General features: G+C 45.2%; 1 protein-coding gene across 3 annotated transcripts in view; it reads right to left on the bottom strand.

Moving 5' to 3' along the window:
- The window catches only part of gripap1 (GRIP1 associated protein 1), a 43,691-nt gene that overhangs the window by 14,990 nt on the left and 12,962 nt on the right, over positions 1 to 15,739 (bottom strand). For 2 of the 3 annotated variants that reach the window (XM_034678618.1, XM_034678620.1), the window contains exons 10-22: positions 14,549 to 14,596; positions 14,422 to 14,453; positions 14,230 to 14,277; positions 14,037 to 14,136; positions 13,836 to 13,913; positions 13,097 to 13,189; positions 10,223 to 10,357; positions 9,670 to 9,765; positions 8,881 to 8,991; positions 8,098 to 8,199; positions 7,899 to 8,012; positions 7,578 to 7,655; positions 219 to 314 (exon numbers count right to left, since the gene is read on the bottom strand). In XM_034678618.1, the coding sequence (XP_034534509.1) occupies positions 219 to 314; positions 7,578 to 7,655; positions 7,899 to 8,012; positions 8,098 to 8,199; positions 8,881 to 8,991; positions 9,670 to 9,765; positions 10,223 to 10,357; positions 13,097 to 13,189; positions 13,836 to 13,913; positions 14,037 to 14,136; positions 14,230 to 14,277; positions 14,422 to 14,453; positions 14,549 to 14,596 (1,131 nt within the window). The remainder of the gene's footprint in view (positions 1 to 218; positions 315 to 7,577; positions 7,656 to 7,898; positions 8,013 to 8,097; positions 8,200 to 8,880; positions 8,992 to 9,669; positions 9,766 to 10,222; positions 10,358 to 13,096; positions 13,190 to 13,835; positions 13,914 to 14,036; positions 14,137 to 14,229; positions 14,278 to 14,421; positions 14,454 to 14,548; positions 14,597 to 15,739) is intronic. The other variant, XM_034678619.1, reaches the window with a different exon arrangement.

The raw sequence follows: 15,739 nt of genomic DNA, 5'->3' as shown, positions 1-15,739 counted from the left end.
GATGTTTTCAGATGTTTCCAGATGTTTTCAGGTGTTTTCAGGTGTTTCCAGATGTTTTCAGGTGTTTTCAGGTGTTTTCAGATGTTTTCAGATGTTTCCAGATGTTTTCAGGTGTTTTCAGATGTTTTCAGATGTTTCCAGATGTTTTCAAGTGTTTTCAGATGTTTTCAGGTGTTTTCAGATGTTTTCAGATGTTTTCAGATGTTTTCAGGTGTTACCTGTTTGAGTTTCGCGATGGTGTCGTTGTGTTCCTCCTTCTGTTTCTCCACCTCCACCATCTGCTGCTTCACTCCCTCAATCTCTGACTGCTTCTCCTGCAACACACACACACAGAGAAAAGTGAAGGTTCTGTTGAAGTCCAGGGCGGCCTGGATTCCTACCTGAGGCCCTTTGCAGCGTGTCACTCTCTCTCTCCCAGGTTTCTACTGTTCTCTCAATAAAGACACAAAATCCTCCAAATACAGAAGAATGAAGAATTAAATAAAGAAGAGATTTTTTGTTAAACCAGCAGGAAATAAAACATAAAAATCCTTTAATGTTTATCTGTAAATGTGGAGAGTAGTTAAACTGCTCTCAGGTCTGATGGAGAAACTCAGAACATCTTACAAAGTCCTGTTTAAGTTCTGATGTGACATCATGTCAAGAAAACAGGAGAGAGAGAACAGGATCTCTTTTATTTAAGCTGTTTACACATAATATTAAAATACTCTACTTAAAATTTTATAATTGTCCTTTAATGCTTGTATTTACTTATTAATTTAATAATCTATTTTTAATTGACTTGTTTATTATTTTATTTATTTTATTCTATTGTTTATTTATTAATTCATTTTTTATTTACTTAATAACTTAATACTTTATTTTAATTTGACTTGTTTATTTATTTATTTTTATTTTTTACTTGTTTATTTATTTATTTATTTATAATTTATGTGTTTATTTTTAAATTCATTTTTAATGTATTTGTTTATGTATTAAATTATTTTAAATTTCCTTGTTTATTTTTTTTAATTTTTTTTTCCTTGTTTATTTTTAAAATTATTTATAATTTACTTGTTTATTCATTAATTATTTTTAATTATTTGTTTATTTATTAAATTATTTTTAATTTATTTGTTTATTATTTTATTTTCAGATAAAGTAGAAACTGTGAAGCTTCATGAGCATCCTCACTAACTGTTATTTGTTGTTTAATTACAACATCTTTCAAAAGAATCACTGTATGAGAATTAACTCTAAAATATCTTGTGCTCTTATTTCATGACGTGACTTTTATGAATATTCATCACTTTGAAACGACGTCTGTTTGAGTTTAAATGAATGGAAATAAAATGATGAAGCAGTCCAGGGTCGTCTGCTGTGATAGCTTCAGTGTGTGGCGTGTTTTTATGTAACACACGGGGTGCCTGCCACAAACACAGAGCAGTCTAAATAAACTGGACTTAATGAAGAAGTATAAACCTCATCAGACTCAGACTGGACTTGTTTTCACTTCAGCTGTATTATTTGCTCACTAACTCTTCACACGCCGTCTCTTTAAGACGTAAAAACAATTTAAAAAAAACATCTTAAACTTTTCTTCTTTGGATCTCTGCAGAATAAAAACCTCTCCACCTCCAGTGATGCCCCCTCGCTCTTAATCCAGCTGACTGAAGGATTAATTTAGAGAGAGAGCGTCGTTTAATTCCACGCTAATCTTCTGCTGCTAATTAATTTGACTGAAATCTACATTAGGAACACCCGCAGGCTGCAGACGCCCACCTGACGGAGAGCAACAGCATGGGATACTGCAGGAAAACAGACAGTCTGTTAATGCCCTGCACCGTCTCACACCTCCACACACACACACACACACACACACACACACACACACACACACACACACACACACACACACTAAGACACACACACTCTGGGATCCTCAGGACACACTAACAGTTGTGCTCATTTCTGATTTTATGGATGAATTCATTAAACAAACAAAGAAGAGAGATGGAGAGAAAAGAGAGGGTGATGGATGTGTTCAATTTCACATCACTATATTATTAAATATATATATTATATGTTTTATTGTTATAATTATTATTTATTATAATTATTTTGTGTTTCTTTTCTACTGAATGATGCGAAAAAGGAAATTATGACTTGTTTTTATTTATCCATTTTTCTTTGACTACTTTGTTGATATTGCCAGTTATTATACATTTATTTATTTTTGACTGGGACTCTTAGTCTTCATCTGTCACTGGATATTTACCATATTTCATTATAAAATTAGACATTATTTAAAAAGGGCTTTTATTCTGAAAGGACAAAAATTAGAGAGGTAAGTGAATCCCTCCATCCATCCATCCATCCATCCCTCCATCCGTCCATCCATCCATCCATCCCTCCATCCCTCCATCCATCCATCCATCCCTCCATCCCTCCATCCATCCATCCATCCATCCCTCCATCCACTCATCCATCCATCCATCCATCCATCCCTCCATCCATCCATCCCTCCATCCACTCATCCATCCATCCATCCCTTCATCCATCCCTTCATCCATCCATCCCTCCATCCACTCATCCATCCATCCCTCCATCCATCCATTCCTCCATCCATCCATCCATCCATCCATCCATCCCTCCATCCATCCATCCATCTCTCCATCCCTCCATCCATCCGTCCATCCATCCATCCATCCATCCATCCATCCATCTCTCCATCCATCCCTCCATCTACCATCCATCCATCCCTCCATCCATCCATCCATCCCTCCATCCATCCATCCATCTCTCCATCCATCCCTCCATCCATCCCTCCATCTCTCCATCCATCCCTCCATCTACCATCCATCCATCCCTCCATCCATCCCTCCATCCATCCATCCCTCCATCCATCCATCTCTCCATCCATCCCTCCATCTACCATCCATCCATCCCTCCATCTACCATCCATCCATCCATCCATCCATCTCTCCATCCATCCCTCCATCTACCATCCATCCATCCCTCCATCCATCCATCCATCCATCCCTCCATCCATCCATCTCTCCATCCATCCCTCCATCCCTCCATCCATCCCTCCATCCATCCCTCCATCCATCCATCTCTCCATCCATCCCTCCATCTACCCTCCATCCATCCATCCATCCATCCATCCATCCATCCATCCCTCCATCCATCCATCTCTCCATCCATCCCTCCATCTACCATCCATCCATCCCTCCATCTCTCCATCCATCCCTCCATCCATCCATCTCTCCATCCATCCCTCCATCTACCATCCATCCATCCCTCCATCCATCCATACATCATCCATCCATCCATCCATCCATCTCTCCATCCATCCATCCCTCCATCTACCATCCATCCATCCCTCCATCCATCCATCCATCCATCCCTCCATCCATCCATCTCTCCATCCATCCCTCCATCCCTCCATCCATCCATCCATCCATCCATCCATCCATCCATCTCTCCATCCATCCCTCCATCCATCCATCCGTCTGTCTTGCCCTTTTCACAGATGCACACTCGATGATGTCATCACTTCCTGTCCCTCACTTTTTGCCCTTTTGAGTCCGTCTCTATAAAGACAGCTTGTCCTTCTCTCAGTGCTGCATTCACTGTCTGTCTGTTAAACTCACCGCTGCACTTCCCTTCTTCTCCATTTTTTAAAAAGGGCTTTTTTTCTGAAAGGACGAAAATTAGAGAGGTAAGTGAAAACAGAAGAGACCTCAGAGGCAGACAGCGCCCTCTGCTGGTTATAAACAGCATCATGTCCATTACTCATCTCACTGATTTGAGTTGCACTGATTTCCCCTGTTACTTCCTGAGAGATAAGATGAGTCAGAAGATGTTTAGAAGTTTGTCTTTCAGCTCTAAAGTGACTCAGCCTCAGATCTTATTCTCTTTTTAAATTAAAGAAAGTTAAAGAGCATTAATAATGTCTAAATTAGAGTCTCGTATGTTGTCTAATAGTGCATGGATCATCTTAAACCCACACTGAGCGTGCTCAGACGGTCAGACAGGAAACAACACGTGGCGAAACTTAAACCTGAACACTCGGCGTACCTGCCGAGCCGCCGACCTGCTGCTAATTAGACTTCCTCCATCATTAATTAACTTTTCCTATTAAGTTTCCTCTTCCTGCTCTTAGAGACAGGCTGTTATCCAGCAGATAACACACACACACACACACAAACACACACACACGGTCTCCAGAGTCCTTCAGTCTCCTCACAGGACCACAGAGTCAGCCAGGTAATCTGATTGGCTGGGAGGCCTTGTTACTCTGACATATCCCATGATGCTCGGCGGCTGTGTTTTATTGGTTCGTTATCAGACTCAGGCGATAAGAGCCAGAGAGCTTTTGGTGTTTTTCTGCGGGGGCTTAATTGTTTGGAGTAATGAGATTCACTTCCTGTCGTCTCATCAGGTGTTTCTTTAAACCTTTTTACAGACGGAGTACGGAGAGAGAGAGACGCACCACCATTTATAAAACACACTGATGGAGAGCGCCGTGAGATCGGACACGCTACAGGACAGAGAGACTGCAGGAGGCGGGGCGGGACAAGCTGAACACAGAACATGTGCTGCAGGTGACTGCAGAGAGAGCAGACTATCAGCAGAACCTCCACCGGTCCTCTGAGTCTCTGAGTCTCTGAGTCTCTAAGTATCTGAGTGTCTGAGTGTCTGAGTCTTTGAGGGTCTGAGGGTCTGAGTCTCTGAGTCTCTGAGTCTCTGAGTGTCTGAGGGTCTGAGTCTCTAAGTATCTGAGTCTCTGAGTGTCTGAGTCTTTGAGGGTCTGAGTCTCTGAGTGTCTGAGTCTTTGAGGGTCTGAGTCTTTGAGGGTCTGAGGGTCTGAGTCTCTGAGTCTTTGAGGGTCTGAGTCTTTGAGGGTCTGAGGGTCTGAGGGTCTGAGTCTCTGAGTGTCTGAGTCTCTGAGTCTTTGAGTCTCTGAGTCTCTGAGTGTCTGAGTGTCTGAGTCTCTGAGTGTCTGAGTATCTGAGTCTCTGAGTGTCTGAGTGTCTTAGTCTTTGAGGGTCTGAGTGTCTGAGTCTCTGAGTGTCTGAGTCTTTGAGGGTCTGAGTCTCTGAGTCTCTGAGTGTCTGAGTGTCTGAGTCTCTGAGTGTCTGAGTATCTGAGTCTCTGAGTGTCTGAGTCTCTGAGTGTCTTAGTCTTTGAGGGTCTGAGTGTCTGAGTCTCTGAGTGTCTGAGTCTTTTAGGGTCTGAGTCTCTGAGTCTCTGAGTGTCTGAGTCTTTGAGGGTCTGAGTCTCTGAGTCTCTGAGTGTCTGAGTCTTTGAGGGTCTGAGTCTTTGAGGGTCTGAGGGTCTGAGTCTCTGAGTCTCTGAGTGTCTGAGTCTCTGAGTCTTTGAGTCTCTGAGTCTCTGAGTGTCTGAGTGTCTGAGTCTCTGAGTGTCTGAGTATCTGAGTCTCTGAGTGTCTGAGTCTCTGAGTGTCTGAGTCTTTGAGGGTCTGAGTGTCTGAGTCTCTGAGTGTCTGAGTCTTTTAGGGTCTGAGTCTCTGAGTCTCTGAGTCTCTGAGTGTCTGAGTCTTTGAGGGTCTGAGTCTTTGAGGGTCTGAGGGTCTGAGTCTCTGAGTCTCTGAGTGTCTGAGTCTCTGAGTCTTTGAGTCTCTGAGTCTCTGAGTGTCTGAGTGTCTGAGTCTCTGAGTCTCTGAGTGTCTGAGTGTCTGAGTCTCTGAGTCTCTGAGTCTTTGAGTCTCTGAGTCTCTGAGTCTCTGAGGGTCTGAGGGTCTGAGTCTCTGAGGGTCTGAGTCTCTGAGTGTCTGAGTCTCTGAGTCTCTGAGTCTCTGAGTGTCTGAGTCTCTGAGTCTCTGAGTCTCTGAGTCTCTGAGTCTCTGAGGGTCTGAGTCTCTGAGTCTCTGAGGGTCTGAGGGTCTGAGGGTCTGAGTCTCTAAGTGAACACCTGCCTCGTCGCTCAGGTGACATAATCTGTGACAGAAGCTGCTCCTCCTGCGTGTTCACAGCGAGGCGATGATGCACAGCCATCGATCGGCCGGCTGCTCTGCAGGAAAGGAACGCCTGTTATATAACTTCAGACACACTTTTCATGTCTTTCAGAATCAGAACCAGAACCAGGACCAGGAGGACTCTATTGATCCCACTGAGGAATATATAGAACAAGGCTTACTCACAAACCAGGGAAAGTTAGACTTCTTTAAAAACTCTGAAGTTACAGCAGTGGAGGAATCTCTCAGACTCTTCACTGCAGTCTAAGAACTGATAGAAGTGTCTTTAAATACCGGGCTGACTGAGACCGGGTTATGAAAGTCGTCTCATGGCTTTCACGTTGGTCGTGACGGTTAGATGGTTGTTCATGCTTCCTTTACACATGGAAATAGGAATGTACATTTAAACGATGGACCCACATACTCCTACAAGTCCTCTACGATGGAACATGTTAATAAACCCTGAAGGGGACAGAGCGTGAGCAGTGAGGGGTCTGAAACACTGGAACTAGGATCATTTATTTAGTTTTATTTGAGTTTAACCATCTTTAAATATCAGGTCAGTTGGAAATGATACCCTCCAAGAACGAGTCTGGATGCATGAGATGAGGATGCTGGGAGGTCATCATCGGACGGTACCTGTTGCAGGGTTTACTTCAGACTCTACAGGGTCCAGTTTGAGATCCTGGATCCTTTTTATCTCTTGAGGGTGAGGGGGGGAATAACTGAGCTGTCAGTCATCGCAAGGATGAGTTTGTCCTTGGCGTTGTTGTTGACAAAGTTGGTTTCAGAAGCCCCGCCTCTTCTTGCTTATGATTGGTCAGTAAAGGAGGAGTGACATTGAGGAAAAGTTGGACTATTTGAAAAGTCAGCTGAGAGTAAAAACAGCTGATGTGGAGGCGTTTTTAGGATGAGGACTCTGAATGCGCTGTTATAGTTTGGAGCAGTCAGTGGACACAGGCCCTCAGGATGTTTCACACACACGTTCCTGCAGTGATAGTCATTCTGTGTAAAGGTATTATTTAAGAGTTGAAGTATTAAGTTACCTGGTGTGACTCCTGCTTCACATTCCTCTCACTACATTTATCATTGTTGGATTATTTTTGAGATATCTGCTGAAGTTGCTCATATCTTCTCCTGTCTTTTCTGAGCAGGACTCTGTACTTGTGAAGTCCTCCTCGCTCCTCCAACACGCCGTCTGAAGGTAAACAAACCTTTTCCTCTGCAGCGGCTCGCGGAGCATGAGTCACGTGGTCAAACAAGCAGAGGAAGAACACCACAACACGGATCAATCATGGCTGCGGAGCTGTCGGTGCAGCAACGCGCTTTTAACACGCACCACTCCTCCGCTCTGATCTGCTGTTAACACGCTTTAACCTGTCTGCGTTACCATGGAAACAACTACACTGTAATTAGAAACGCACATTCAATTAGAGCCGGACCCCGTGTGACGCTCACACGCACAAGAACACACAATACACACACCTACACGGACTGCAAGTATAAACAAACTCCCACACTCCTGTGTCTATATTTACAAAACACGTTTCTCTCCACCACCACGTGTGTGTGTGTGTGTGTGTGTGTGTGTGTGTGTGTGTGTGTGTGTGTGTACCTCCAACTGAAGTGTGTGCTCTTTCTGCAGGCGCTCCAACTCCTCCTGATGTTCCAGAGACTTTTTCTCGATGTTCTCCTGCAGAGATCGATGCACTCAGTCAAACACTCGTTCTGTTTTCTTCTTATAAAAACTTGAAGTGTTTTTAAAGATCAGCTGTTTTTATGTTTGTTTGTTTTTGTCTCTAAATGACGAACACACACACAAAGTTTCTGAATGTCTGAGTCCACTATCAGGTCTTGTTTAGGTCCCTGATAGGCTCAGGTTGTCGTTCTAAGAGAACATTCTGAGTGTGTTCGTCCGTTAGAGGCGGTGACTGACCTCGGCCTCCTTCAGCCTCCTCTCGAACCATCCTTTGGTTCCCTCCATGGACAGGACCTGAGCCTGCAGCTCCTCCACCCGCTGCTGGAGACCCTCCAACTCCTTCGTACGAGCCTGAGACAAAAACGAGGGATGAGGAACGTTCACACGGAGGAGGAACAGAAGAGAGGATACCTGTTCTGGTCTTCATTCTGCTCACCTTTTCATCCCTGAGCTGCTGTCGGATCTCCTCCTCCGAACGATTCTTGTCTTCATGGAGACCTCGAAGCTCCTTCTCATACCGAGCCCTCACCCCGAGGACCTGAGGAGAGGAGGAGAGGAGAAGAGAGGATGCAAGAGGAGGAGAGGAGAGGAGAGGAGAGGAGAGGAGAGGATGCAAGAGGAGAGGATGCAAGAGGAGAGGAGAGGATGCAAGAGGAGAGGATGCAAGAGGAGAGGATGCAAGAGGAGAGGATGCAAGAGGAGATGATGCAAGAGGAGAGGAGAGGATGCAAGAGGAGGAGAGGAGAGGAGAGGATGCAAGAGGAGAGGATGCAAGAGGAGAGGATGCAAGAGGAGGAGAGGAGAGGAGAGGATGCAAGAGGAGGAGAGGAGAGGAGAGGATGCAAGAGGAGAGGATGCAAGAGGAGATGATGCAAGAGGAGAGGAGAGGATGCAAGAGGAGGAGAGGAGAGGAGAGGATGCAAGAGGAGAGGATGCAAGAGGAGAGGAGAGGATGCAAGAGGAGAGGAAGCAAGAGGACAGGAGAAAATGTTATGGAACCTTTTTGTTTTTCTATAAATCATAAAGTGAAATAATAAGAAATAAAAAATAAAACCGGTTAAAAAAATAATTTAAAAATAATAAATCTGAAAAAAACATAAAATTCAGAGAAAAAAAACATTTAAAAAAATTATGAATAATGGAATCCTGAGAGATGAAAGTTTGAAGATAAATCTCTGAAACTGAAGATTAAACTCTGAGGTTTGTGTTTATGTCTCACCTCCTTCTCATGCTGCAGTTTGAGGTCTGACAGCGCCTCCTTGTGGTCAGACTTCTCCTGGTTCAGCTGGATGGCCATATCATCCAACATGGCCTTCCTCTTCTCTGCTGTCTGCACACACACACACACACACACACACACACACACACACACACACACACACACACACACACACACACACACACACACACACACACACACACACACACACACACACACACACACATATATACATGTTAGACAGGCAGGGGAGAACAGAAAGGAAAGGAGGATGTAAGGAAGGAAATAAGGGAGACTAGGCGATGATGAAGGATAGATAGAGAGCAGAGAGGAAGAGAAGAAATTAGCTGAAAGGAAGTAGAGGAGAAAGGGAGGAAAGAGGAATTGAAGAAGGGAAGGAAGGAGACAAAGGGAGGGAAGGGAAGGGAAAGAGACGGAGAGAAGGGAAGAAGAAAGGAGGAAAGAGGAGGAAAGGACTGAAGGAAAGGAGGGATGTGATGAAGGAAAGAAGAGTGACTAGGAAACAGTGAAGGATGGATAGAAAAAGGAGAGGAAAGGACAGAGAAGAAAAAATAAGGAAGTGATGAGGAAAGATGGAAATGAAGGAGTGCATGGAAGAAGGAGGGAAGGAGGCAGGTGTAGGAAGAGAAAGGAAAGGAGGATAATGAGGGACAGATGAACGTGCGTGCGTGCGTGCGTGCGTGCGTGCGTGCGTGCGTGCGTGCGTGCGTGCGTGCGTGCGTGCGTGCGTGCGTGCGTGCGTGCGTGCGTGCGTGCGTGCGTGCGTACCTTCTTGGCCTCGTCCAGCTCTCTCAACAGTTGATCTTTCTCTATTCCTTCTTCTGTGAGCTGCTCCAACAACTTCCTGTTTGCAAAGCTGGATTCCTGCAGAGACACGGGTCGACCAGAGAGTCAGAGAGGAACAGAGTAAACACAGGCGACATCGAACTTCACATTTAAAGACAACTTATCAGGTTTTTAAACTTCTGTTCGTTTCAAAATACAGCTTGAAAAACACTTCCTGTCACTTCAGATTCCTTTCTCAAAAAAAGAACTACAGATGACCTCAGTTTGTAGTTTTTGCCTCCTCTTGTACTTTAAGCTAGCTACAAAGTGTTGTGATAAACAAAGACATCCCAAAAGTGAGAGCAGGGAATGTTATTAGACAACCAAGCTGCATGCAGGAGGGCGAGGCTGCAATGCATTCTGGGACATGTAATCACTTTTAAAGACAAACCAGCAGCAGTATCACCTGTGTGTGTGTGTGTGTGTGTGTGTGTGTGTGTGTGTGTGTGTGTGTGTGTGTGTGTGTGTGTGTGTGTGTGTGTGTGTGTGTGTTTACCTGCAGCTGGGAGTTGATGTCGTCCCTCTGCGCTAACATGCTCTCCTGCTCAGCTCGTCTCTGCTGCAGCTCGGTCGTCAGCGCCTCCTGCTGTTCACGCAGCAGATTCATCTCCTGCGTCTTCACCGTCTGGATCTGAACACGGACGCGACGACACGTTAGTTCAGGGTTTGATGGACGGAGAGGAGCAGAGAGAGTCAAGGAATGAGGGGTCGGGGTGAGGAGGTGAAGATTAGTGGATTAAAGCTTCACACGACAAAAACAGGAAGTTAGTAAAGAGCGAGTGATGACTCTATCAGACTATTCTGATGATGTTTGATGTTGAATTTATAATTAAGTTTCCCTTCAGTTTTGTTTTTAAAATCACAGAAACAAATCTTAAATCATCTAAATCTGTGGCGTGTAATCTTTTTGTATCTGTTGCACGTTGATTGACGGCAGGGTGGAGACAGAGTCGGTGGAGTTGAGTCTGGAGAGGATGAGTGAGGTGAGATGGAGATGAATGATGCAGAGGACATGAAGGAGGCTCTAGTTCAGGTCCTGCAGCTTTTAAAACTCCAGAGTTAAGTTACACTGATTGTTGTGCACATGCAAAAACAATAAAATCTGTTGCACTTAAAATAATAGTTAATAAGAACAGATGAGTCGTCTTTAATATTTAGAACCATTAATTGCATGAGGGGTGCACAAAACAGTAAGCTCCACATACCCGAGGAGGAGGTCACAATATGAAGTGAATAACCAACACTGAGGTAACCCTGATGTTACCTGGACAGCTGTGAGTCCTGCTCTCTAGAACAGGCTGTAAAGTCAACACATCTGACCTGACAGGAAGTTAATGTAATTGCTGAACTGGATTCACCGGAAGACTACAGCAGACCTTTATGTAGTGAGCTACATGAGGGTGTCCTGATCAGCTTTTTTGGGCCAAGATCCCAATCTGATGTTTGTTAGTATCCCAACACTAACTAATCTCTCAATACTTTGAAACTAGTTCATTACCAAGAACCCAAGAAGGGAACACAAACTTAACGATGGATTAGTGAAGACCTTGGGTCACCTAGCATCGATCAGTGTCTGGTGCTTCAGATCAGGGTTCTGAATGAAGAGGTCTTTAGATGTTTTACTACACAAAGAGTTCTACGTTCTCTCATCAAAGTTAGGGTTCTAGTCCAGATGAATATTAGTTGATTTTATAAGGTGACCAGTTTGAATAATTCAGAACATGAAGGTCTTGGTTTGATTAATTCGTTTTAGACCACAGAACTATGATTAGGGGTTCTAAAAATGGGTTCTAGTCAGGTTCTGAGGTTTACCTGTTCAAGAGCGTACAGGTCGGTCTTCAGATCACTGTCCTCCTGAAAGAGGGTTCACATCAGATCCTGATCAATGATCTGTACAGACTCAGTGCTGAAGAACCCTGGGACTACACTTTGTTAGAACCGTAGATGTTAACAGGTTCTAGATAATGTTTGTGGAGATTACATTCCACCTGTTCTAGATCTGTGCTCTCAGTCTGTCAGAACGACCCTGATGAGCTGTTTGATGTGCTTGGTGGGGAAATGTAAACTTGGTTTGAGGGATTGAGCTTGTTACGAGTGCTCTAGGACCTCATCCCAAAAGAAAGGTTCTAAGATCAAGGTTCTAAAAGCAGTATTTGTGTGCTCCTAAAGACGTCTGGGTCACGTATACCAGCTCTTATCTATCATACCTACTTTAACTGTCTAGTCTGGGTTCTCTGTGAACTCAGGGGAGTTCCTCAGAGGTCAGGGTCAGGGAGGAACCTGTAACAGTGGGGTGTTCTAGATGTGGGTTCTAGCTCAGGGTTCTCCAACTGCATTCTAACTTCCCTCACAACAGACCAACATCAGGGATAAAGCATTGATCAGGAACGTTGGTTAGGATTTTAGGTTTGGTTATTTCAAGGGTACTTGACCTTAGACTCATCTAGATCAGTATTCAGGTTCTAGAAGATTCTAAGGGGGTCTTGGTTCTACGTCTAACATATAATTACCTGTTCAAGAGCGCACAGACTAGTCCTCAGAGCTCTGTTCTCCTGTAGGAAGAGTTCCAGACTCAGTCAGACTCAGTCAGACTCAGTCAGGTGTAACTTACAGTTCTCTGTGTTCTTGTTTAGAACCATTAACAGGCATTAACAGAACAGTCCATAGAACACTGTCAGGGTTAAAGGTCTAGTTCATGTTCTCCTGGTTTAGTACCTGCAGCGACGTTAGTCCTTGATTATGATGAGGATGATGATAGGTGTTTAAAGGGTTAACCTTTTAGATGATGTTCTCTTGGTTTATGAGGAACCTCAGGTGAGGCCTCAGGTATGATATAGAGAGAGGGTTCCTTACCATAGAACAGGTACGTTCTGTTTTAGTCCATATAACTGTGTTGAGGTGTTAAAGTTTCTAGAGCAGCCAGGTTAGTCCTCTGGGGTTAAGTTCCTTCAGGGTTCTATGTAGGTTCCTCAGGAATGTTACCTGTTATGCAAGCGTTCTATGTAATGTTCTTAAGGTTCTCAAGTTAGCCAGTAGTATGAAGTTTGGGGGTTAAACTAATAGTTAATGTTCTCTTGGTGTAGTACGTACTCTAGAGCAGCTCAGTTAGTCCTCAGAGGTAAAGTTCCTTCAGGGTTCTATGTAAGGTTCTAAAGGTATATTACCTGTTATATAGCAGCTATGTTAGCCAGTAGTACACAGTTTGGAGGTTAAACTTCTAGGTAATGTTCTCTTGGTGTAGTACCTGTTCTAGAGCAGCTCTGTTAGTCCTCAGAGATGATGTGATGTTAGGGTTCTATGAAAGGTTCTCCGGGTAAAGAACCCGTTCTTGGTGTTAAACTTCTACATCATGTCCTCTGGATTTCGTTACCTGTTCTAGAGCAGCTAGGTTTGTCCTCAGAGCATCGTTCTCCTGCAGGATGCTGTCCACCTGTTCCTGACTGACAGCGCTCTGACTGGCTACCTGCAGTTCCACGCACCACAGGCAGGGGGCAGCAGAGAGAACCCGGGAGAGGAGAAAGAACCCCACAAAGAGAACCGAGACGAGGACGAATAAAGCAAAGAGGAGGAGAGGAGTACGAACCGAACCAAGGACAGAGAGAGAATAAAAAGAGGAGGAGAGAGAGAGAAAGAGAGAGAGAGAATAAAAAGAGGAGAAGAAAGAGAGAAAGAGAGAAAGAGAGAGAGAGAGGAGAATGAAGCTGGTTAGAAACACACAGAGAGCTGCAGGCAGAAAAACACAGAGCTGTTTCTCTGCCAGAGAGATCCTGGATGTTCAGTTTATCAATTTATTTCTGTTCTGATTGTTCGTTATTTAAGACAGGATCACTCCGGCAGAGAAACATCTTCACAAAAACCAGAGAACAAAGCAGCAGATCCTGAAGTGGTCCGTCAGTCGAGCCTTACCTGATGTCCTCCCTCCCTCGTCCCTCCCTCGTCCCTCCCTCGTCCCTCCCTCGTCCCTCCCTCGTCCCTCCCTCGTCCCTCCCTCGTCCCTCCCCATGACCACAGACGTAAGCTGAGGTTGTCTGCCCAGAGTTCAGGCTTACAGGCTCGTGCTGCTGTAATGCACGGCCTCTCATGTGTGTGTGTGTTTGGGTGTGTGTTACCTGGTCTTTGAGGTTGTGTAGAGCCAGCTCATGCTCCTTCTCTTTGCTCTGCATCTGCTCTCTGAGCTCTGCCGTCAGCTGGACCGGAACACAAACACAGACTTCACTTTGGATCCTCACTCAGAGTCAAGCTCAGTCGGATCGACACGGATCCGGGAGACTTGAAGTATTGGTGCATGATAACGCTGTTTGAGGTCTCACCTGATTGGCCGACATGTGATCCGACTGCAGCTTCTGGATGCGGAGGTTCATGGCCTTCAGCTCTTCCTCCTTTCTTTGGTTGATCTCATCGATCTTGGTCCTGCAGAGACCCAAACATGAGGAGGAGCAGGGGTTATAAAGCTAGCTGTAGTTTGGTGTCAGTGTGAAAGTTAAAGCTAACGTTGTTTCTGACCTGCTGTCGTTGTACAGAGCTTCTTTCTCTCCCTGCAGACGCTGAAAACTGCTCAACAGAAACACAAACTTCAATCACTTTCTGTTTACCTGATGCTCTACATGTTTTCTTTAACGTGCACGCCCCCCGGAGGACGAGGTCTGCAACTACAACATCCACCTGTGATTCCATAAGAAGAGTTTGACTTCTCACCTCTCCTGCTTCTTCTTTAACTTGTCAGACAGCTGAAGGAGAGAGAGACACAACATCTGAGTTATAACTTATACTTTAAAACAAAGTATTCACTCTGAATCAAACACTTCAGCATCAGGTGTTTTACCTTTGTGATCTCTTCCTGCAGTTTGGTGATCTCTGCCTGTTTGGACGCCTGCAGGAAACACGACACGGATGTTTCAGAGAAACTTTTTACATCTGTGCATTGAAATGTCTAAAAGCTGTGTTTGAGTAGTGTGATGTTTCTAAATGTTTCTAAATATGCAGACGCCCAAAATATTCTGTGACCATGTTTGTGGTTCCTTTGTTTCTTTCCCTGACCTCACACCCTGTGGAAGCAACAGCAGAAGAAGCTGCAACCAAGAAACTCAGCTCAGCTGCTCATCCCATAAATGCATCTCCCTTTTAAATGTGGCGTCATTTAAAAAAAGGAAACTAAAGGGGGACTTGGTCTAGCGGACTAAGTGCGCGCCCCGTATACAGAAGTCCGAGTCTGAGTCGAGTCCAAGTCGAGTCCGAGTCGAGTCCCAGTCCAGTCCGAGTCCAGTCCCAGTCCAGTCCCAGTCCAGTCCGATTTGAGTCTGTGTCAAGTCCTCATTGGTAATATAATTTAGGAGGGCAGCTGTTTCAATCCAAACTATTGACTGTATGAACCTGGACTGACTGTGTGGACCTGGACTGACTGTGTGGACCTGGACTGACTGTGTGGACCTGGACTGACTGTGTGGACCTGGACTGACTGTGTGGACCTGGACTGACTGTGTGAACCTGGACTGACTGTGTGAACGTGGACTGACTGTGTGGACCTGGACTGACTGTGTGGACCTGGGCTGACTGTGTGGACCTGGACTGACTGTGTGGACCTGGACTGACTGTGTAGACCTGGACTGACTGTGTGGACCTGGACTGACTGTGTGAACGTGGACTGACTGTGTGGACCTGGGCTGACTGTGTGGACCTGGGCTGACTGTGTGGACCTGGGCTGACTGTGTGGACCTGGACTGACTGTGTGGACCTGGACTGACTGTGTGTACCTGGGCTGACTGTGTGGACCTGGGCTGACTGTGTGGACCTGGTCTGACTGTGTGGACCTGGGCTGACTGTGTGGACCTGGACTGACTGTGTTGGACCTGGACTGACTGTGTGTACCTGGGCTGACTGTGTTGGACCTGGACTGACTGTGTGGACCTGGGCTGACTGTGTTGGACCTGGACTGACTGTGTGGACCTGGACTGACTGTGTGGACCTGGACTGACTGTGTGGACCTGGACTGACTGTGTGGACCTGGACTGACTGT

This window comes from Notolabrus celidotus, unplaced genomic scaffold (assembly GCF_009762535.1).
Source record: "Notolabrus celidotus isolate fNotCel1 unplaced genomic scaffold, fNotCel1.pri scaffold_188_arrow_ctg1, whole genome shotgun sequence".
Taxonomy (NCBI): Eukaryota; Metazoa; Chordata; class Actinopteri; order Labriformes; family Labridae; genus Notolabrus; species Notolabrus celidotus.
The sequence above is the reverse complement of the archived record's forward strand: the minus strand, read 5'-3'. Positions and strand labels throughout refer to the sequence as shown.